Source organism: Salmo salar, chromosome 13 (genome assembly GCF_965601325.2).
Source record: "Salmo salar chromosome 13, fSalSal1, whole genome shotgun sequence".
In the NCBI taxonomy this organism is placed as follows: Eukaryota; Metazoa; Chordata; class Actinopteri; order Salmoniformes; family Salmonidae; genus Salmo; species Salmo salar.
Window position 1 is genome coordinate 55,162,501 of NC_138303.1, and position 23,234 is coordinate 55,185,734.

The following is a 23,234-nucleotide window of genomic DNA, read 5'->3' on the forward strand; positions in this document are numbered from 1 at the left end:
TAACCTACACTCCCTTTCTCACATAATGCCATGGAAAAATAAATACAAGGCAAGCTAACCTTTCCTTAGAATCAAATGGAGGAAGTGTACAAATGTTCACGTCGGTTTAATGGGTGAGCCTTTGTGACCTTTAACAAATACAATGAGTGGATAAAACATAAACAACATGCTCTTTCCATGACAGACTGGCCAGGTGAAAGTTATGATCCCTTATTGATGTCACTTGTTAAAATCAGTGTAGATGAAGGGGAGGAGACAGGTTAAAGAAGGATTTTTAAGCCTTGAGACATGGATTGGGGTCCCGTGTGGCTCAGTTGGTAGAGCATGGCGCTTGCAACACCAGGGTTGTGGGTTCGATTTCCACAGGGGACCCGTATGAAAATGTATGCACTCAGAACTGTAAGTCGCTCATCTGCTAAACGACAAAAATGTAAATTATGTATGTGTGACATTGAGGGTGAATAGGCAAGACAAAATATTTAAGTGCCTTTGAATAAGATATGGTAGTAGGTACCAGGCATACCGGTCGAGTGTGTCAAACTATGGCGCTGTTTTTCAAGCGCCAAAAAGTTTCCCATGTGTATCAAGAATGGCCCACCACCCAAAGGACATCCACCCAACATGACAACTGTGGGAAGCATTGGAGTCAACATAGGCCAGCATCCCTGTGGAACGCTTTTAACACCTTGTTGAGCACATGCACAGATGAATTGAGGCTGTTCTGACTTCAAAAAAGGGGGTGCAACTCAATATTAGGAAGGTGTTCCTAATGTTTTGTACGCTCAGTGTATATTTTGGGGTGTTTTAACACTTTATTCAAACAGTAATGAAATGAGGTGGGGAAACAAGCAAGCGGGAGAAGGGTGGACGCATCGATTGAACCCTGGTCTCCGGTGGGGAGTTTAAGTGAAATGTTCCGGGGAGTGTTAACACTACAACGCAGCTCTGCACAGCTTCTGTTACCTTTGAACCTGTAGTGATTGACTTGGTATGGCCCGGTCTATACTCTCCTTATACATGGATAATAGTGATCAAATTGGCTCAACAACAATATCAGTAAAACAATTAGAGTAAAAGGTTGCCTTATCAGTATTTAATGTTACAAAACTACCATAAGCATTGTGTCTAGTCCAGTATAATAGCTATTGAGCCTACGATGGTAGACTTGAGCATTCTCCCTCTTCTGCTACTTCTCTCCATAGTAATGTACAGTATATGATTATATCATATTGGAACCAGCTTCAAAACAACACAGCAACACCTTCTCCTCTGTTCTGCTCCTGTCGCCTGGTTACAAGGCTCTTTATTCACATGTCATGCAAAGATTCTGGGCAGGTCAATAACTATTAACATATTCAAATAGTCACACAAATGAGTTCCACATTGAGGTTTGGCCCTTATATAGGTTAGCCTCTCTCCTTCAGATACTACCACACGTCACTTTCTCCACCAGCACTAGCAGGCACTGCACTGGGAGCTCACATGTTGCTGTTCTCTTGAGAGGCCTGGCAAAGTTACTGATACTGTCCTTTCCAACAACACAGTTTTAAACGACTGACTGATATGATTGATCCATAAGGAATCCATCAGCATCAAGTCTCAAAGGATGTACGGGAGTTTTAAACAGGGTGCTCTCAAATTCAGGGGGAAATTATGGTACTCTCAGAAAGCTGAGTAGTGAACCCGACTCAGCGCTGCTTGGTATATAGTAAAGCTGTGGGAGCTGTAGAGAAACCAGCCTAGGTAGCTCAGTGACTGCTTGGTGTAGTACAGTATATAGTAAAGCTGTAGAGAACCCAGCCTAGGAAATCGCAGAGTGCTTGGTGTAGTATATAGTAAAGATGTGGGAGGTGTAGTGAAACCAGCCTACGCAGCGCTGCTTGGTATATAGTTAAGCTGTGGGAGCTGTAGAGAAACCAGCCTAAGTATCTCAGTCTGCTTGGTGTAATAGTATATATACTGCTCAAAAAAATAAAGGGAACACTTAAACAACACAATGTAACTCCAAGTCAATCACACTTCTGTGAAATCAAACTGTCCACTTAGGAAGCAACACTGATTGACAATAAATTTCACATGCTGTTGTGCAAATGGAATAGACAACAGGTGGAAATTATAGGCAATTAGCAAGACACCCCCAATAAAGGAGTGGTTCTGCAGGTGGTAACCACAGACCACTTCTCAGTTCCTATGCTTCCTGGCTGATGTTTTGGTCACTTTTGAATGCTGGCGGAGCTTTCACCCTAGTGGTAGCATGAGACGGAGTCTACAACCCACACAAGTGGCTCAGGTAGTGCAGCTCATCCAGGATGGCACATCAATGAGAGCTGTGGCAAGGAGGTTTGCTGTGTCTGTCAGCGTAGTGTCCAGAGCATGGAGGCACTACCAGGAGACAGGCCAGTACATCAGGAGACGTGGAGGAGGCCGTAGGAGGGCAACAACCCAGCAGCAGGACCGCTACCTCCGCCTTTGTGCAAGGAGGAGCAGGAGGAGCACTGCCAGAGCCCTGCAAAATGACCTCCAGCAGGCCACAAATGTGCATGTTTCTGCTCAAACGGTCAGAAACAGACTCCATGAGGGTGGTATGAGGGCCCGACGTCCACAGGTGGGGGTTGTGCTTACAGCCCAACACCGTGCAGGACGTTTGGCATTTGCCAGAGAACACAAAGATTGGCAAATTCGCCACTGACGCCCTGTGCTCTTCACAGATGAAAGCAGGTTCACACTGAGCACGTGACAGACGTGACAGTCTGGAGACGCTGTGGAGAACGTTCTGCTGCCTGCAACATCCTCCAGCATGACCGGTTTGGCGGTGGGTCAGTCATGGTGTGGGGTGGCATTTCTTTGGGGGGCCGCACAGCCCTCCATGTACTCGCCAGAGGTAGCCTGACTGCCATTAGGTACCGAGATGAGATCCTCAGACCCCTTGGGAGACCATATGCTGGTGCGGTTGGCCCTGGGTTCCTCCTAATGCAAGACAATACTAGACCTCATGTGGCTGGAGTGTGTCAGCAGTTCCTGCAAGAGGAAGGCATTGATGCTATGGACCGGCCCACCCGTTCCCCAGACCTGAATCCAATTGAGCACATCTGGGACATCATGTCTCGCTCCATCCACCAACGCCACATTGCACCACAGACTGTCCAGGAGTTGGTGGATGCTTTAGTCCAGGTCTGGGAGGAGATCCCTCAGGAGACCATCTGCCACCTCATCAGGAGCATGCCCAGGCATTGTAGGGAGGTCATACAGGCACGTGGAGGCCACACACACTACTGAGCCTCATTTTGACTTGTTTTAAGGACATTTACATCAAAGTTGGATCAGCCTGTAGTGTGGTTTTCCACTTTAATTTTGAGTGTGACTCCAAATCCAGACCTCCATGGGTTGATAAATTGGATTTCCATTGATTATTTTTGTGTGATTTTGTTGTCAGCACATTCAACTATGTAAAGAAAAAAGTATTTAATAAGATTATTTCATTCATTCAGATCTAGGATGTGTTATTTTAGTGTTCCCTTTATTTTTTTGAGCAGTGTAGTAAAGCTGTGGGAAGAAACCAGCCTAGGCAGCTCTGAGTCCGCTTGAAGAAAACCTAATCTCCAAAACAGAAACTTATCAGGAAATTGAAAAAAAACGACCATATTTTACCATTAATGAACATAGTTTCGAAACCTTAGAAGCTATTTTGAATACATTTGTGGTCCTAGTCATGAAATGTTCAGTACATTGAGGAAAGCTACTGCTTCAATACATGTAAGACAATGAAAATGTGCAAAAATGGAGTTACAAGGTTCAGACAGCGACGATAGTAAAGTTGTGGGAGCTGTAGTGAAACAAGCCTAGGTGGCTCAAAGTCTGCTTGGTATATAAACTCAGCAAAAAGAGAAACGTCCCTTTTTCAGGACCCTGTCTTTCAATGATCATTCGTAAAAATCCAAATAACTTCAGAGCTTCATTGTAAAAGGGTTTGAACACTGTTGCCCATGCTTGTTCAATGAACCATAAACCATTCATGAACATGCACCTGTGGAATGGTCGTTAAGACACTAACAGCTTACAGACGGTAGGTAATTAAGGTCATTGTTATGAAAACTTAGGACACTAAAGAGACTCTGAAAAACACCAAAAGAAAGATGCCCAGGGTCCCTGCTCATCTGCGTGAACATGCCTTAGGCATGCTGCAAGGAGGCATGAGGACTGCAGATGCGGCCAGGGCAATAAATTGCAATGTCCGTACTGTGAGACGCCTAGAACAGCGCTACAGGGAGACAGGAAGGACAGCTGATTGTCCTCGCAGTGGCAGACCACGTGTAACATCACGTGTAACTGATGGAGGGATTGTGCGTTCCTGGTGTAACTCGGGCAGTTGTTGTTGCCATCCTGTACCTGTCCCGCAGGTGTGATGTTCGGATGTACTGACACCTGCGGGACAGGTACAGGATGGCAACAACAACTGCCCGAGTTACACCAGGAACGCACAATCCCTCCATCAGTGCTCAGACTGTCGGCAATAGGCTGAGAGGCTGGACTGAGGGCTTGTAGGCCTGTTGTAAGGCAGGTCTTCACCGGCAACAACATCGCCTATCGGCACAAACCCACCGTCGCTGGACCAGACAGGACTGGCAAAAAGTGCTCTACACTGACGAGTCGCAGTTTTGTCTCAGAGGTGATGGTCGGATTCGCGTTTATCGTCGAAGGAATGAGCGCTACACCGAGGCCTGCACTCTGGAGCGGGATCGATTTGGAGGTGGAGGGTCCGTTGTGGTCTGGGGCGGTGTGTCACAGCATCATCGGACTGAGCTTGTTGTCATTGCAGGCAATCTCAACGCTGTGCGTTACAGTGAAGACATCCTCCTCCCTCATGTGGTACCCTTCCTGCAGGCTCATCCTGATATGGCTCTCCAGTATGACAATTCCACCAGCCATACTGCTCGTTCTGTGAGTGATTTTCTGCAAGACAAGAATGTCACTGTTCTGCCACGGTTAGCGAAGAGCCCGGATCTCAATCCTACTGAGCACGTCTGGGACCTGTTGGATCGTAGGTTGAGGGCTAGGGCCATTCCCCCCCAGAAATGTCTGGGAACTTGCAGGTGCCTTGGTGGAAGAGTGGGGTAACATGTCACAGCAAGAACTGGCAAATCTGGTACAGTCCATGAGGAAGAGATGCACTGCAGTACTTAATGCAGCTGGTGGCCACACCAGATACTGACTGTTACTTTTGATCCCCCCCCCCCCCCCCCCCCGTTTGCTCAGGGACACATTATTCAATTTCTGTTAGTCACATGTCTGTGGAACTTGTTCCGTTTATGTATCAGTTGCTGAATCTTGTTATGTTCAAATATTTACACATGTTAAGTTTGCTGAAAATAAACACAGTTGACAGTGAGAGGACGTTTCTTTTTTTGCTGAGTTTAGTAAAGCTTTGGGAGCTGTAAATTAGTGTAATGGAACAGGGGCTCTGTTCCATTGTAAACAACACATTTACATTAAAAGTAGGGACAGCCCAATTTACATTAGGAAAAACTAACTCTGCAGACACACAGGCAGCCCAATCCACCCCAGGCTTGTCTGGACTCCCACTTAAAACACCAGGCATCAGGATCAACACACAGGCAATTAGTGCAAATACTGTATCATTTACATGTTATTTTTTTTACTACTTCCCAGAATTGCCCAGTAATTCCATCCTGTGGCACTGGGGACGGTAACAGTAATAGATGGAAATAAAATAATTATAGAGGCAGGGTTCCCTTGGTCGTGACACTCACCCCATCCCACCCCTCTCTACCTTACCATCTGGACCAAAACAGGGTCACTATTTAAAAGTGGAACTGACAGCATTTTAGCAACATGAAATCTTATTAAAATCTGTTCATATACACCCCCAGGAAGAATGACACTTTCCTAAACATTTTCTGACCAGCAAGCACTTAGATATGGTTATTTTCACAAATTCTTAGAATGCGTGGGAATTACATATAGTAAGGCATTTATGGGAAAAATCTACAGCACTATAGAGTGGGAAAGCAGACGAACGTTTGGACAATCAATAGACACTGCAGCAAATACAATATACAAAAAAAACATCTGTTTCATCCAAGACCGGAGTCTACACAGACCGTTGTGCTATAGCCAATCAGAGCTACAGCAGGCATTTATATAAACAAGCCATTTTTCACACTGGCCGGCCATCATTCATCTTTAACTGGACTGTGTGTTTACAGGCAGTTGCAACAGCACAACTTTAGATCATTAGCTAGAACGCATTCAACAAAAGCCACAAAATACGCTTGAATGGATTTCCACACTTATGTAAACACTACGGGAGTCCTCTTACATTTGGGAACTTTACAGTCCTATTGATCAAATAACCATGAAAAAAGGTAGGCTCGCTCCCTCAGTTATGCACATCAACAACTAATGCTAGCCAGAGCAGGATGAACTAAAATCGAACGAAGGAACATTAGATGAACCCTCAGTTTCAGCTAGTTGACCGTAAAAATTGCACTCATAAACGATGGGGAATTGTAGCCTCCTCATCCTTCTGCCAATGCATGCTTGTCCCAACCAAGCACATAAGCTAACTGGCTAGCTAGCTACTTCCAGACACAGATGAGAGAACACCTCTCTGACCATTTTACTCGCCGTAGCAAAGCTGGCTAGGCTGTTTACATATCATCTCGAGCATTTTTGACTATTACTTTATTTGCCTACGTTTACTGACACCGGTCATATTCAGCAAGTGTTGAGAGTTCATAAATTCATCAGTTCTGCGCTGTGGCACACTCAGACAAGAGTGCTCTGAAATCGGAGGAGATAGCATATCTCTTGCGTTTGCAAATTGTCTGTCTAACTGTATAACAGTTGTTCAAGTTCTTGCTAGCTAACCAAATAACACCTGCATCTCTAGCTGTGTATAGCCACCGAAAAACGACATGAGGGGAAAGTCAATCACTCACCCACCCACCCACCCACCCACTTCCAATGGCATGAAAGGGCATTCTCCTAGCAGCTAGCTAGCTATATAGCTAACGTTAGGCTGCGTGTTTTCAGCTTGCTACATAAATAGATACGCTAGCCTATTAGCCACATTATGATCATTGCCCTTGCTAGTTTCATTGTATTGACACTCCCAGTCTTAGTTACGTTCGTCCGTTTCTGTCCAAAATATTGAGCCCTTGAAACTGAAACAGTGCATCCCAAATGGAGGCAGCAAACAATGTAGCAGGCCAACTGTGATTTACAACCTGAGAGCAATATTTTTGGGACTGCCAAGAAACATATTGGTGAATTATATGACTCATGCATTGAACGGCATCAATCTATTCTGCCAACAATGCCTTATTGTACATCATGGAATGTTGAGTCAAATATAACCTTTTTTTAAAACCTCTTTAAATGTTGGTTTTGTAGCATAAACTGGGAATTTGATATGAAACACAGACAATCAAAATATCTGCAAAGTAGTAAAAACTCTGTCAGTTCCACTTCAAGGAATTGTATGTGTCAGAGTGCAGGTTATCTGGTATTATTCTAAATACTAAAGTGATATTATGCAGTATTTATTTATTTATTTCACCTTTATTTAACCAGGTAGGCTAGTTGAGAACAAGTTCTCATTTGCAACTGCGACCTGGCCAAGATAAAGCAAAGCAGTTTGACACATACAACAGAGTTACACATGGAATAAACAAACATACAATCAATAATATAGTAGAAAAAGCTATATACAGCATGTGCAAATGAGGTAGGATAAGCGAGGTAAGGCAATAAATAGGCCATGGTGGCGAAGTAATTACAATATAGCAATTAAACACTGGATTGGTAGGGTGTGCAGAAGATGAATGTGCAAGTAGAGATACTGGGATGCAAAGGAGCAAGATAAATAAATAAATACAGTATGGATTGGATGGGCTATTTACAGATGGGCTATGTACAGGTGCAGTGATCTGTGAGCTGCTCTGACAGCTGGTACTTAAAGCTAGTGAGGGAGGTAAGAGTCTCCAGCTTCAGAGATTTATAAAAATGTCTAAACTTTCCCCATTGGCATTTCAATATTATTGGAAATACGGAGGTGGTATGCTAAGCACTGTCTGCAGGCAGAGCATTATGGCTACATGATGCCCACTGTCAGGCCAGAGCAGACTAGTTGGCACTATCGGCCAAGCTGCAAAGCCAGACGTCCGGTGACGTCTGTGCAAAAGCCCAAACATTAAACTCTGTAATATGAATGAGTGGAGCAAACAGAGAGAGACAGTGATGAGCAGCAGTCAGTGATGCATCCTGTTGATGGGTATTATTGTATACAGTGGTTACTTACAAAGGAGACGCAGGCAGCTAGCAATAGGATCCTGACCAGGAGGTCCTCAAACTGCTCCACCACCAGCTCCCATAGGGACTTGCCTGCAATACACATACAGAGAAATATAGTCAGTCACATGGCTGTCCGGCTATACATCATTGTGTCACACATGCCTAACAACTTAGTCAAGGCCTGAAAGTATTGTACATATGATAATCTGAACTACAGTAAATATAGCTCCCCATCTGTTGATGATACGGGACTTCTATAGGCATACTGGTGTTCTTCCAGTTAGGGTGCCCTGTTCTACTGACAGTGTGTCTATGCATCTATATGGGTAGTGCTACAACAGTCAGTGTGTACTCTGAGGGTTTTCCCTAACTGTATCTCTCTAGTACAACACAGATGATCCCTAGGCTATAGGGCTAATTGTTAGCTTGTAAAGGAGGCACCAGAATCACACTGGAAAGGTCAATATTTACCTTCTTCAGCCGGGAGCTCTATCAGTGTCACATCACCATATCCATGGAGGAATGGAGAGAGAGGAGAAAGAAAGAGTTGGAATGAGAGAGAGGGAGAGGGAACAGAACAAACAAAGACAAGTTAATACATTTGATTAACTTAGAAAAGGTTTTGAAATGCGTTTGACATGTGTATTATGGTTTCCAAAGGTGGTGGAGTGGCAATCTTTACCAAGGATCACCTTCAGTGCTCGGTTGTCGCCACCAAGTCTGTCCCCAAACAATTTGATTTGTTGGTTTTAAGCATTAAGCTTTGAAATTGCTCTTTGTTGACTGTTGCTGGGTGTTATCGTCCTCCATCAGCACCGACCTGTACCCTACCTGCCCTAAGTCTGAATTTGTCCTGCTAGATGACCTAAACTTGGACATGCTTAAACCACCTGACCAAGTCTTAAAACAATAGGACTCCCTACATGTCTCAGATCATTACCAAGCCCACAAGGTATGACACCAAACACCCAGAAAAGGCTACTCTCCTTGACGTTGTCCTCACAAATAATAGTGATAGTTATCAGTCTGGTGTTTTTTGTAATGACCTTAGTGATCACTGTTTTACAGCCTGTGTTCATAATGACTGCTCAGTGAAACGTCCTGTCCTGATTTGTCAGACGCTTGGTAAAAACCTGACCTGGTCTCTGTAAATCAGTATAGAATCAGCTTGATCCCATCTGTCAAAGAAGCTAGGACCTTCTTTTTTGATATCTTTAGGGATATTGTTAACAAACACGCCCCCATAAAGAAAATGAGAATTAAAAACAGGTTCAGCCCCTGATTCGACCGTGATCTTGCAGAATTACTACCTCAAAAACACCATTAGGCAAAAGGCTCGGCACACAATGTAGAAAATAGTAAAAAATAAAGAAAAACCCTGGAATGAGTAGGTGTCCAAACTTTTGACTGGTACTATAATTGATGAGGCTGGTACTGTAATTGATGAGGCTGGGCGTCATGTACTGTGAAATTTGGTAGACAAACTGACGATTCGAATTTTGAATACTGAAATTACTGTACTTATGTAGTTGTACAATTGAGTGCTGTGTAACAAATGGGTGTGTGTGTGCTGTGTAACACATGGAGTGTGTATATGTGCTGTGTAACACATGGAGTGTGGGTGTTTACTGTTGTTTAGTCACTTCCCAGGCCTGAGCGTGCGGGTGTGTGTGTGGCGATGGACGCAAAGCAGGAAGCGTGTGGGAGGGAGACAGGCAGCAGAACACACTGCAGCTGGCCTACAACTATAGCTACGGTACAACACCCACCACAACCACCCCTCTTTACAGCACCAAGCATCCATCAATACTGTGGTCAGCACACCAACACTAACTCACATTGAGTGCTAAACATCCTACTCTAAAGTCGTACTGGAAATCCTTGCAGTTTAAAAGCATGATGGAAATCCTGTGTTTTGAAACAGTGTTTTGATTCTGCTACAGTAGGATTGCATCGGAGGTTTCACATGGGGAGCTAACGTCACACACATGCCACGGAAATAAATAGAAAAATAATATAATTTCAGGACCATTGGAATTAGAGTTAAATCAGGATCTTTTGAATTCTTCCTACCAACTTTCTGATTAACCAGAAGGACAGGAAAAAGGAGAAGTATTTTGATAATTTCATGTTAAAATACACTTTCATTAAATTGCTTTGTATTGACCGGGTCCGTACAGTACATTGAGAATGTAATGGCTTGTAGCAATACAAACGGGGGTATTGTGCTTTGAAGGACAGTCTGTCTTTCTATGTTTCCACTGATTATGTTATCCAAGTAGGCAGAGTGGAGGGGCAAGTTGAAGCAGAGGAGAGAAAACTGTCATTGAAAACTGCACCAAAAATATAAACTAGTGAATGCAAAAAAAATAAGCAATTTCAGTCAGAGCCCTACAGCTTGGTATTTCTTCTTAGTTCCTAACCAATCATCTGTCAAATATTTTTTTGCATCTTTTCATCATCATTTTTGCCTCATTCTCACAGAGTAATCTGTATAGCTACGATGACGCAATGTAAATGAGAATGTATTTAGTCATATAGAGACTCAAGGTGAGTTCTCTGAGCTGAACATGGTAAACCCTTTTGGAGAACCTCTCAGTGCACTGTGCCAGAGGCTCCTGAAATGTCTGTGCGAACTAGAGGAAACTGTCCCGCTGTTTTCCTTGTACCGCTAGTCTTAATAAGCCCTTGTCCCTCTTACTGTGCCGCCCCACTTGTGTAAGGCTGGCTGCAGTTCCTAGTACTGCTGGCCTGGAAAGAGACAAAGGGAGGCTTGCTAGCCAGGAGCAAGGGAGGGAGGGCTGGAGGGGTTGAATGGGGTTCCCCAGCACACTCTGTGCCAAGGATTCCCTCCTTACTGTTGTCATCTGGGTTGTGTCAGCCTCAGCCTGCCCAGGCACATTCCAACAGACTTCACCACACCTCTCTTTTTTTCCCCCTCAGTCTCTTGCTGGCTCTCCCATGTCTCTCTTGCTTGCTCTCCTTTACTGCACCCCCCCCCCCCCAACCAAACTCTCATGCCCGCCCCCCCTGCCCCCATGTGCAGACAGACTGAAAACAAGAGCCAGCCCGTTTTGACACTACCAGTCCAACCAGAGGGGAACCACTTCCTGGTTACAGTAGCCAACAACAGAACAGAGGGATCCATGTCCAAGACTGTGGACAGCAAACCTGGGTTCAACTAGTATTTGAAATCATTTAAAATACTTTAGCGGGGCTTGATCAAGCTTGCCTGTTGCAATTGGCCAAACGGAATCTTTGCAAAAGTGCAAACCCCGCCCACCTGGTACTCCAGACAGGTTAAAGCAAATGTTTAAAGTAATTAAAACATTTCAAATAGTTTTTGAACCCAGATCGGATGATCAGAGATAGCAACAGAGAGCCAGGAGAAGCAACAGGAAATGTACCATCATGACTAGGACATGGGATGTGCTGATACAGTAGCTTTCACTATAGCTTCCTAGTACACTCAGACGCACTTACACTTCTTTAATTTCTCCTTTAAAAGCATTACAGCTCTAATCATTAGGCAGACTAATAAACTTTACATCATAATAATATGGAAAGCACAGCAACAGGGCTAGATTATCATGGCCCTCAGCCTCAAATGTAAATAAGTGAACGTTTGCCATGGCTAATTGGCTTGTGGACACTACTGGAAAACAGTGTTTCATTGGATAACGTCGCCAACGTCTGACCAAAAACAACACCCAAAATAACTTATGCAGTGCATACTGTAGGAACTTGATAAATCTCTACACTACACACTGCCCCAAATGGCACCCTATTCTCTATATAATGCACTGCTTTTGACCAGAGCACTATTTAGGGAATAGGTCAAAAGTTGTTCCCTATGTCATTTGGGGGACACCGTGGCTCTCTGGGCATCTAACAGCGAGCTCACCACCGTAACCCCGTAGACTAGAGCTACAGCTCATCTCTGAAACAGAGTGAACTTTACTGCTGATGCTGGCCTTTATAAAACGCTCTCAGGCCTCACTCAACCGTATCTGAGATAACTGCAGCCCTCATCCTCTACCCATTCTGCCAGTCACATTCTGTTAATGTTCCCCAAAGCAGACATCCCTGGACCGCTCCTCTTTTCAGTACGCGGTAGCTAGCGACTGGAACGAGCTACAGGAAGAAAAAAAATTAAACTGGACAGTTCTCGCTCTTCATTCAAAGACTCAATCATGGACACTCCTAATGACACTTGTGGCTGCTTCACGTGATGTATTGTTGTCTCTACCTTCTTTCCATTTGTGCTATTGTCTGTTTGTACCATGTTGTGCTGCTACCATGCTGTGTTGCCGTCTTAGGTCTCTCGTCATGATGTGTTCTGTCCTACATTTTTAATCCCAGCCCCTATCCCCACAGGAGCCCTGTTGCCAGGCCGTCAGCGTAAATAAGAATGTTCTTAAACTGACTTGCCTAGTTAAATACGGGGCGGCAGGTAGCCAAGCGGTTAGAGCGTTGGGCCAGTAACCGAAAGGTTGGTGGATCAAATCCCCGAGTTGACAAGGTAAAAATCTGTCATTCTGCCTCTGAACAAGGCACTGTTCCTAGGCCGTCATTGTAAATATTAATTTGTTCTTATCTGACTTGCCTTGTTAAATAAAAGGGTAAATAAATACATAAAAAATAAAAAGGTTAAATAAAATACATTTACACTGGGATAATAAACGGTGGCCAGGAGATGCCCTGAGAGTTGGTCTAGTGCTGCACTCAGAAAAATAGCCAGTGTTATTCAAATTAATAGCAGAAGGCCATAGAGAGCAGAGCAGTCAGCTATAGCACTCCGTCTGAGAGAGACCCAGCCAGTCTGACACAGTGGCTATGCTGTGAGAATACAAATCAGGACTAGAAAATGGTAGAATGGTGAACTCTTGCACCTTCCTGTGTCCGTCTCAAAGGTCTGCATGCATTAACCATATCATGTATTAGATGTGAATGGTAAGGGCCATAGACTTTAACACACTATGATAGTATGACTACTCCATGGGATGTCACTCATTTAATCATTCACAGTAATAGAAATGGAGGGTGGAGGAGGGTGCACCTTCATTCCCAGGAGAGGCAGGGGTGTTGAAGCACGAGTGTGTAAGTGTCTGTATGTGTGACTGCCTGATTGGATAGCCCCTATCAGGTCAGTGTGAGGGCAGGGGATGAAGTTCAGTCAGTAGGTCAGTCAGTCATTACTACACTACAACATGGAGGTACAGATGGGGAGTACTCACAGTATCATAATTAGGGTGACTAACCAAATGTAGCAGGCGTAGAAAGACGCCTGCGCGGAGTCCCCACTTCCGTTTTTCAGGAGAAACGGAAGTTAGGTTGAAAATACTGTATCCCTGAAAACCAGAAACAAACACTTTGTCAACACCGCTAAGGGTGGGGTTTAGAGGAAGATGGATCAGGGCCACCGCTGTGACAGGCCAGATGTTTATCTCTTACTAATTCAAAAGCCTGAACCGGTTTCACACCAGGCTTATCTGCCCACTCGACACACACACCCCCCAGATGCACTCATGGATACCCTTTCCATGTCTCTGCGTGCAATCTGAAGGAAGTTGCTAACTAGCATTTTGAGCAATTGATTACTAGCATTAGCACAATGACTAGAAGTCTATGTAACGGCTAACATACTAGTAGATACCATAGACTTCCAGTCATGGCACTAATGCTAGTTACCATTGGCTCGCGAAACTACCTCTACCTTCCTTCATACTAGAGGCAGAGACATAAAAAGGGTATCTCTGACTGAAGTAGAGAAAGGGCTTCCTTGCCAAAATGCTGAAGCATCCCTTTAAGTAAATAAATAAAACGAAGTGGTATTTTTGGTGATTGTCTCTCAGGAGCAATGGATGGATCACTATGTCAATAAAATTAAGTACATTTAAAATGTTGGTGTACTGGCCCTTTAAATGGCAGTCGTTTTTACCCACAGAGCTGGATAGAGATACAGTGTTATCATTATTGAAAAAAATATATATATATAATAAAAAAATAAAAAAATGTAATCGGTCCCATTATACGGCTGTGAACACATGGGCAGGGCCATTGAGGCAATCTCCATTTTGAAGTAGTCAATTTTCTTATTTTGTGTTTGATAAATGCATACATCTTATTTTGGTGACTTACCGCCACCTGCAGTGTTAGAGCCCTGAACCATTTGTGACCACTAGATGGCACTGTTAAAACCATTTAGAAACCATAGCACCCAATTTGAAGAGGAAGACAACACTGATCATTCACTGATTGTTCCCAACTCATAGGAATCCCCATCCAGTTGCCTACTTTAAAATGGTGGAAGCCCTCAATGGCAATGGGCATGCTAAAACGGCTTACATTGAGGTTGGGTCCTCTATCCAGCTCTATTATTTACCACATAAATGACAAACGTTTATGTTTACTTTAAATTTCAAAAAAACTAAATGATCAAAATTGTACATCAGCTTTAGTACTAATGTGTATTGTATTGGGAAAAAAGCTTCACATTATTTAAGGGAACATTTATATTTTTGTTTTACAGAATATGCAAATGTACTGTAATTATGCTGTTAAGGTTATATATTCTTACAGATAACATTATTTACATGTTTAATGATGTTTTCATGATAATTAAGTTGATATTTTGGTATGATTGTTGTTTTTTCCCCCCCAATAGTTCCATGGGAATCCATGTCTGTAAAAGACGTTGGTAGTATGAGGGTTAATCAGTTTCACTGAATGGCTGATCAAAACACATGTGGGTGCGTGTGTGCAGCTCAGCTCTGAGCTGCTTCTGCTTAGCTCAGTGACTCAACATATATCTCAAGAAGGCTGCAGTGAGTCTGACTGACTGCAGAGGTAGGAGGAGAGAATCAAAAGAGGGACAAGTTAGCACAGGATCCCTGATACTCTGCAGAGTAATGCATAACAGAACAGAGCCAGACAACACCTCAAGGACTAAAGACATTCTGTTAAACTCGCCTCTCCGTTCGGATCTCCGATAGACAGGTCCAAAATGTTATATAAAGCTGATCTATTTAAACAGGAAGGAATAATATCATTATTTGCAGTTGCAATGCAATATAATTAAAAGAATAAACAGTGATATGAAGAGTGCAAGTGTGTAAGGGGCAGGGTTAGTTTGACAGGAAGTAGTATGACAGGAAATAGTAGATAACTGGCAACTTTCCAGCCTGGTCTCAGAGCAAAACGTATTATATGTTACTAATAACTGGCAACTTTCCAGCCTGGTCTCAGAGCAAAACGTATTATATGTTACTAGAATCCCTGTAACTCTGTTTAGCATGATATGTTACATTATTTGATCCGTTTAGTATGACATTATGTTGGATAAGACAGTAGGTTATTTAAGGTGAAAACAAAAGTAGGGTGGTCGGTCGGGCATAAAATGCAAATGTCTAGCAACCCAAAAGTTGCATGTTCAAATCTCATCAAACTTTAGCCAACTACTTACGTAGCATGTTAGCTAAGCCTTCCACTAACTCCTAGCCTAGCTTGCCACCTAGCTAACATTAGCCACAACAAATTGGAATTCTAACATAATGTATTGCAAATTCATAACATATTGTATGAATTGCAATTTGTACAATACATCCTAGAATTCGTATTATATTGTAAGACCCCTATTACATTTGTAGGCCAATGTAATGAAAAATATCATACTAAAATGGTATGGCACAGATTTCAGTAACATATAATATGTTTTGCTCTGAGACCTGGTTGAACTCTCCCATACTGTACACATTTTACAGTGGAAGTCAGGGTTGGACACATACCAAAGAGCTGTGTCACAGGATATGCATCAACACTATGCTTCTTTTCCAACAAGGAAATAGTAATAAATGTGAGTAAGAGTTGTGGTTACACAGTAATATATTGCCCAATGACATATTATAGCAACAGTATTAAATAAAACAGCATGTTTTAACAGAAGCCAAACCCTAACACCATTTGAGGAACAAACATCAAAACATGAAGAGCTTTATATACCGTACCAGTCAAAAGTTTGGAAACACCTACTCATTCCAGGGTTTTTCCTTTATTTTCTACATTGTATAATAGTGAAGACATCAGAACTAGGCTTCCCTGTGGCTCAGTTGGTAGAGCATGGTGTTTGCAACGCCAGCATGGTGTGTGCAACGCCAGGGTTGTGGGTTCGATTCCCAGGACCCAAAAAAAATAAATGCATGAAATGAAATGTATGCATTCACTACTGTAAGTCGCTCTGGATAAGAGCGTCTGCTAAATGACAAAAAATAAATAAAAAAAATGAAATAACACATATGGAATCATGTAGTAACCAAAAAGTGTTAAAGAAATAAAAATATATTTTGCGATTTTTCAAATTAGCCAGACTTTGCCTTGACAGCTTTGCACATAATAATGGAGTGAATGGAATGGCATCAAACACAAGGAAACCATGTGTTTGATATATGACACCATTCCGCTCCAGCCATAACCACGAGCCAACCCTCCCCAATTGCGACTCGTTTCAGGAAACTAGGCGTATGTCGTGTGTCACTACGTCACAGCATTTCTGTGTTTTTGGGCAGAAATGCCTTCTGGAACATGTGCACGTTCCTGTGCCTTAACCTGTTAGGGCTAGGGGGCAGTATTGACACAGCCGGATAAAAAACGTACCCGATTTAATCTGGTTACTACTCCTGCCCAGTAACTAGAATATGCATATAATTATTGGCTTTGGATAGAAAACACCCTAAAGTTTCTAAAACTGTTTGAATGGTGTCTGAGTATAACAGAACTCATATGGCAGGCCAAAACCTGAGAAGATTCCATGCAGGAAGTGGCCTGTCTGACAAGATGTGTTTCATCTAGGCTGTTTTTATTGAAGATTTAGGATCTTTGCTCTAACGTGACACTTCCTACGGCACCCATAGGCTCTCAGAGCCCGGGAAAAAGATGAAGGATATCGAGGCAGGCTCTGGCTGAAGCACTTTATCACGTTTGGCAAGTGGCCGCTCAGAGTACTGTGGGCTTAGGCGCGTGCCCGAGTCGACCGAATGCTTTATTTTGTTTAGTCTGTTTACCTACATTTTTTTACGAGAAAAATGGCATAAAAATGGATTTTAAACAGCGGTTGACATGCTTCGAAGTACGGTAATGGAATATTTAGAATTTTTTTGTCACGAATTGCGCCATGCTCGCAACCCTTATTTACCCTTCGGATAGTGTCTTGAACGCACGAACAAAACCCCGCTATTTGGATATAACGATGGATTATTTTGGACCAAACCAACATTTGTTATTGAAGTAGAAGTCCTGGGAGTGCATTCTGACGAAGACAGCAAAGGTAATAACATTTTTCTTATAGTAAATGTGACTTTGATGAGTGCTAAACTTGCTGGGTGTCTAAATAACTAGCCCTGTGATGCCGGGCTATCTACTGAGAATATTGCAAAATGTGCTTTCACCGAAAAGCTATTTAAAAAATAAATAAAAAAATTCGGACATATCGAGTGCATAGAGGAGTTCTGTATCTATAATTCTTAAAATAATTGTTATGCTTTTTGTGAACGTTTATCGTGAGTAATTTAGTAAATTCACCGGCAGTGTTCGGTGGGAATGCTAGTCACATGCTAGTCACATGCTAATGTAAAAAGCAGTTTTTTGATATAAATATGAACTTGATTGAACAAAACATGCATGTATTGTATAACATAATGTCCTAGGGTTGTCATCTGATGAAGATCAAAGGTTAGTGCTGCATTTAGCTGTGGTTTGGGTTTATGTGACATTATATGCTAGCTTGAAAAATGGGTGTCTGATTATTTCTGGCTGGGTACTCTGCTGACATAATCTAATGTTTTGCTTTCGTTGTAAAGCCTTTTTGAAATCGGACAGTGTGGTTAGATTAACGAGAGTCTTATCTTTAAAATGGTGTAAAATAGTCATATGCTTGAAAAATTGAAGGTTTTGCATTTCTAAGGTTTTTGAATAACGCGCCACGGGATTGCACTGGCTGTTACGTAGGTGGGACGATTTGGTGCCACCTAGCCCAGAGCGGTTAATAACAAATGTGTATGCCATCTGTAAATACAATTGCCTAGTTGGTTTAGCCACACAAAAAAGCCAGGAACCTTCCCGCTAGCCATGTTTGGCTGAGATAATGGGTGGGCTGAACATGCCGAGGGAGGAGTTTGGATTGGTCTGCCATGTAGCGGGTTTCTGTCTATAACATGAGCTGGTCAGTATGTGTAGGTAATCCTTTCTAACACAGCTTTTTTTTAAGATATCACATAGTAGAACTGCAAAAGTCTTGCTCTCCACTTTCTGGAGGACCGAGTTTTGAGCTAAGGAGATGGAGAAAATTCTGGCGTTTGATTGCAAATATGCAAATATACGTATCTCAGAGCCATTTGCATTGCTAGTTATAGCCTAATGTTAGCTAGCTAGTTAACATTGAACCTGGTTGGTTAGCTATCTGCAGATTCATGCAGGATAGTAACATTATGAATTTGGATGATGGCTCATTGTTTAGCTAGCTAGCTACATGTCTAAACAAAAAGATTCCACTATGCAAGTAACCATTTCAATTGAAATGTTCATGTCACTGCGACAACCGTTGATAGACGTAGCTGGTAAACTCGCTCTGGCTATCATTCCGATTTCAGAGCATTCTCGTAAGTGTGACAGAGCGCAGAATAACTGACTTATTTACGAACGCTCAACACCCGTTGAATATGGCCGGTGTCAGTAAACATTGGCAAAAAAAACATATTTCAATTGTTGCCAAGCCGGTCGGTCACAATAAAGGTGCCACCAAACTCCTGCGGTCTAGGGTCTGTTTTACACACGGTACGGTTAGGTTTTATAAACATGAAGTCGGCAGCATCAGCTTGCTGGCCCATTTCCCTTACAAACACAGGGGTACAAATTATACTTTTTAACCACCCTCTATGGGGGTGGGGTGGGCGTGCATGCTGCACACGCAAGTAACCACTCACGCTGCTGCAAGTTCTCAAAGCAACAACATCCTTTCTAGCACATTCACAGGGGTGAACTTAGTGATTACTATGGGTTTCATAGTAAAGACGTAATTTAACTGTAAAAACATATTACCTATTAATCTGCCATGAACACAACCAGTCATGTTTCCATCTGATTGTCAAACAAATCACTTCAAAAAAGGTAGATGACCGCACGTTCTTCCAAAATAATTCCAGCATCCAAACAGTAAACTGAACCCGCCAACTTTCTTTCAATTCGCAATTGGCTGAAACTATCTCACTGGAGAAAGCGTCAGAGCGAGCAAAACAGCACCTGTCTTACAATATGTAGCCTGTGTATCTGATGTTGTCTGGCCCCCAAAAAATATGACATGCCATACTCTTTTTGGCCAGACAGAATCAGATACATGGGCTACACCATACATCTCTGCCTCGACAAGATTGCAGTATTGTCAGCAGCACCTGTCTTTTACTTAAAAAGAAATAAGTTAACTATTTTTTGGGGTTCAAATTAAATCTTTATTTATTTTTCCTGCCCCATCCTGAAAGCAGCTTAATTTCAATTAAAGTCACGTTTGCAATCATATCATGTGAAACAATGTACGGGAACTCGAGTAGGGGGCGGAGACATTATTTTGTAAAAATGATTACTAGTATTTTTTTGAAGACTATGCCCAGCTCACAAGGTCCCTTGATGTGAGGCAATTGCCTCTTCTGCTTAATGGTAAGTCCACCACTGCACGTTCAGAGTGGCTTCTTTTACTATGCACACACTGAGTTGCAGTCTTCACAAGACACACCAGCAGACAAAGTGAGTGTGTATGTCTGGCTGTGCACATGAATGCTTATGAGAGCGGCTGTGCGTGCAAGTGTGTACGGCTGTATGTGTTGCAACCTCCCACCACCTCCTCCCCTCATGGCTGTGTAGAGAAGGTCACTGAGGCACTAAGACCCCGGCCAACTTTCCAACATCTGGGAGTGGGACCAACACAGCTACAGCCAACTACAGTATTGTACCTAAAACATGATGCATCTGGAGCTAGGAGTTGATCTCAGCGCACCAGTAGTACTCAAAAACAACGAGTACAGTTTGGAGCTACTGTCAATGTACCAAGTCAACACACAAAAACAAGTACAGTTTGATCAATCAAATCACTTTATTTCTGAAAATTAATTGCTGTGAATTTTTGGGGGAGAAATCACATGCTGATGACATTTGAGAGATCAAGATCAAGGTTGCTTGAAATGCCCTTTTCAAGATAGAAGTGAAGAGACCACATCAGCTAGTGTAGAACATCCTGTTTCACAGTAGAAAGTTGTAATGTTAGTGCAAAACCATTTGACTAGTTTGGCTGTTCCTCATAACAGGAAGGAAAGAAGAGATATACTCTGCTTGTTAGTGTTCGTCACTGTGTGTATATAACAAATAATGAAATCCAACTCATTAACTGACAACCAAGTTTTGACCATATTCAAGTCATCAACCTACCGAACGTCCCAGTTTTGAGAATGAGATCAAACACATTGTTGAAACTTTTGGTCTAGTCTGACCAGAAAGCCATAACAAAAATGCTTTTCCACCCCTAACAGTTTCAAAATAAAAGAGGATATGGCCTCTACAATGATAGCACAGGTTTGACTAGGGGTGAGGGCAGAAAAAAACAGGCCTAAAACAAGTTTGTGTACTAAGCTCCGATAACAAAAGCCACAAGACACCAACCACCACTGCCAGGGCATTGGTTTCATCCTTAACCTTTGACCTCGGACAGTAATACCAACGGTGATGATCTGGATTAAAATGGGGTCTCCCCTCCATTGCCCATGGTCGTGATAATTAGGGAATACACGTGGCAAAACATTTTACAACACAAAAAGAGCAAGACCAGATAGACCAGTCCTTTTTAGTTTCCATTAGGTGCCTAATGAACATGACCCCGGTGGTCAGACACTCCATCCAGGGGAGTTCCAGGGCCAGACATAGCGTGAAATAGGCCTCCCGTCCTGTGCTGACGTAGGAATGTTATGCCTGTGTCTACAAAACTTGCACGTCATATATCTCCCACTGGAACGCTGCTAGTACCTACTACAGCGGAGCAGGAAACAAAGTGATCAGAGGGGGTTTCCCGAGTTCATAACCTTTTTTGGTTACTGTACCCCCCAAATCTATTATTCAATAGACATTTCTCTGCCACAAATATGCCCTTATTAGCCTTCCCCTAAGGACAGCCCAGCCTGTCCAGGTACCCCCAGAGGTAAGATTACAGGACTTGTTTGTGGCCATGTTGTCTTTGTGTAATGATTATGGCTATATAATATGTCTACTGCATAGCTCCTGTATGGAAACAACCTGTCCTCGTGTCAGAGAGAGAGAAGTAATCATGGAGGATTTGTAACAGAAATGCATGCCGCCCACACACAGAACAGTGGCTCCCTCCCTGCAACAAACACCAAACTCACATCAAGTCATTGCAGTCAACAACAAAGGTAGGTTGTGGTCGGTTTGTCAGTAGAGGGAATGAGCCATTCAGTATTCTACACACATACTCAGCTGAGACATGTAGCTACTAAAACAGCTAATAACAACACAGCTGTTTAATGTGTTGTTGGCTGTGTTGAGAAAGATATAGGCCACATTCAGTAGGCAAACAGTGTGGAAGGTTGCAGATAGAAATATCATGAAAGAACTGACAAGATTACTTATTCTACATGTCAGATAGGCATGTTTGTTCTACTCAATATATTTATATCTGAATGTTCCACAATGTTGTGCCTTGGTGAACGCAACCCTGGTTTACAGCCAAGAAAAGACAGGGTATTCCCTTAAGCATTTCTCTGCACACGCGAGAACACACACACACACACACACACACACACACACAAGAGAGAGAGGAAGTCAGTTCACACAGCTAAAAGTTTAAGATGCTATCTGCAACAAGACATTTATTTTTCCATGAAGTCATCAAAGCCACAGGGTAGGTCTGTGCAACAAAGGACTGCTGTTTCACTCTGACAACACAGTGGCTCTCCTCTATGGCTTAACGACACAAGCCACCATGCAAATGAATGGCAGGCCATAGACTCAGAAGGAAAGTAGTAACGGTGTTGACGGGTACCAAGTTCAATACAACACAAATTAAAGAGCACCAGGTCTACATTCTAGATTAGGGCTTTAACTGAGGCATTAAATCCAATAAACTCATGGAACAAAAGAAGTTAAACATTATGCTGCAGCATCAACACCTTGTAGCCTACAAAAAACCCTTGTGCACATTGAGCGATGGCCCTGGAATTTTGTCTGCAGATCTCACACACACACGTATAGCTTTTTCTCAGAAGTAAGAGAGTAAGAGAGTTTCTTAATTTTATCAAATGTTCACATTGTCATTATGGCACTAAGACCAACTATGTGTTAAGCATGTCGTTTTGGCCTCCCCTGTCCCTCCAATGGGGGTGTCATAGTGGAATACAGAATTATCACCCAAAATATCACTTAATGCCACTCTCTTCCCCTTGATGTCAAGGGGAAGCCTAACATGGCATAAAACCCAAACTGAAACTGTTAACATATTAATAATATTAGAGTATTGTGTAATACTGTTGTCGTTAATGAACATGACATGATCATTATGCCCAAAGCCTCTCCATAAATCCATTGCGAAACAGATGTGATATATTTCCTGCCTCAATACAGGCGTTAGATTAATAGCATATCCTATTAATAATCTGGTTCACGTTTTTACACATAGTCCGTAACCGTGATGAAAAGCGTTCGGTTCAGTGACTCGATCGCGCGTCCTACCCACACACACACACACAACTTTGTGCAGAGCAAGAAACGCAATGTTGCTCGGTAAAGTACGACAAAGGACTTCAAAACAGCGGTGAGTAGTCTCACGCATAAGATCAGTCTAAATATGTAGGCTGGAAGGAACAATTACAGGC

At 42.7% G+C, this 23,234-nt stretch overlaps 1 protein-coding gene across 2 annotated transcripts in view; it reads right to left on the minus strand.

The window, feature by feature from the left end:
• LOC106567410 (sarcoplasmic/endoplasmic reticulum calcium ATPase 1) overlaps positions 1-23,234 on the minus strand; it is a 90,454-nt gene that overhangs the window by 66,587 nt on the left and 633 nt on the right. For both annotated transcript variants that reach the window (XM_014136608.3, XM_014136610.3), the window contains exons 2-3: positions 8,785-8,802; positions 8,321-8,403 (exon numbers count right to left, since the gene is read on the minus strand). In XM_014136608.3, coding sequence (XP_013992083.1) covers positions 8,321-8,403; positions 8,785-8,802 — 101 coding nt within the window. The remainder of the gene's footprint in view (positions 1-8,320; positions 8,404-8,784; positions 8,803-23,234) is intronic.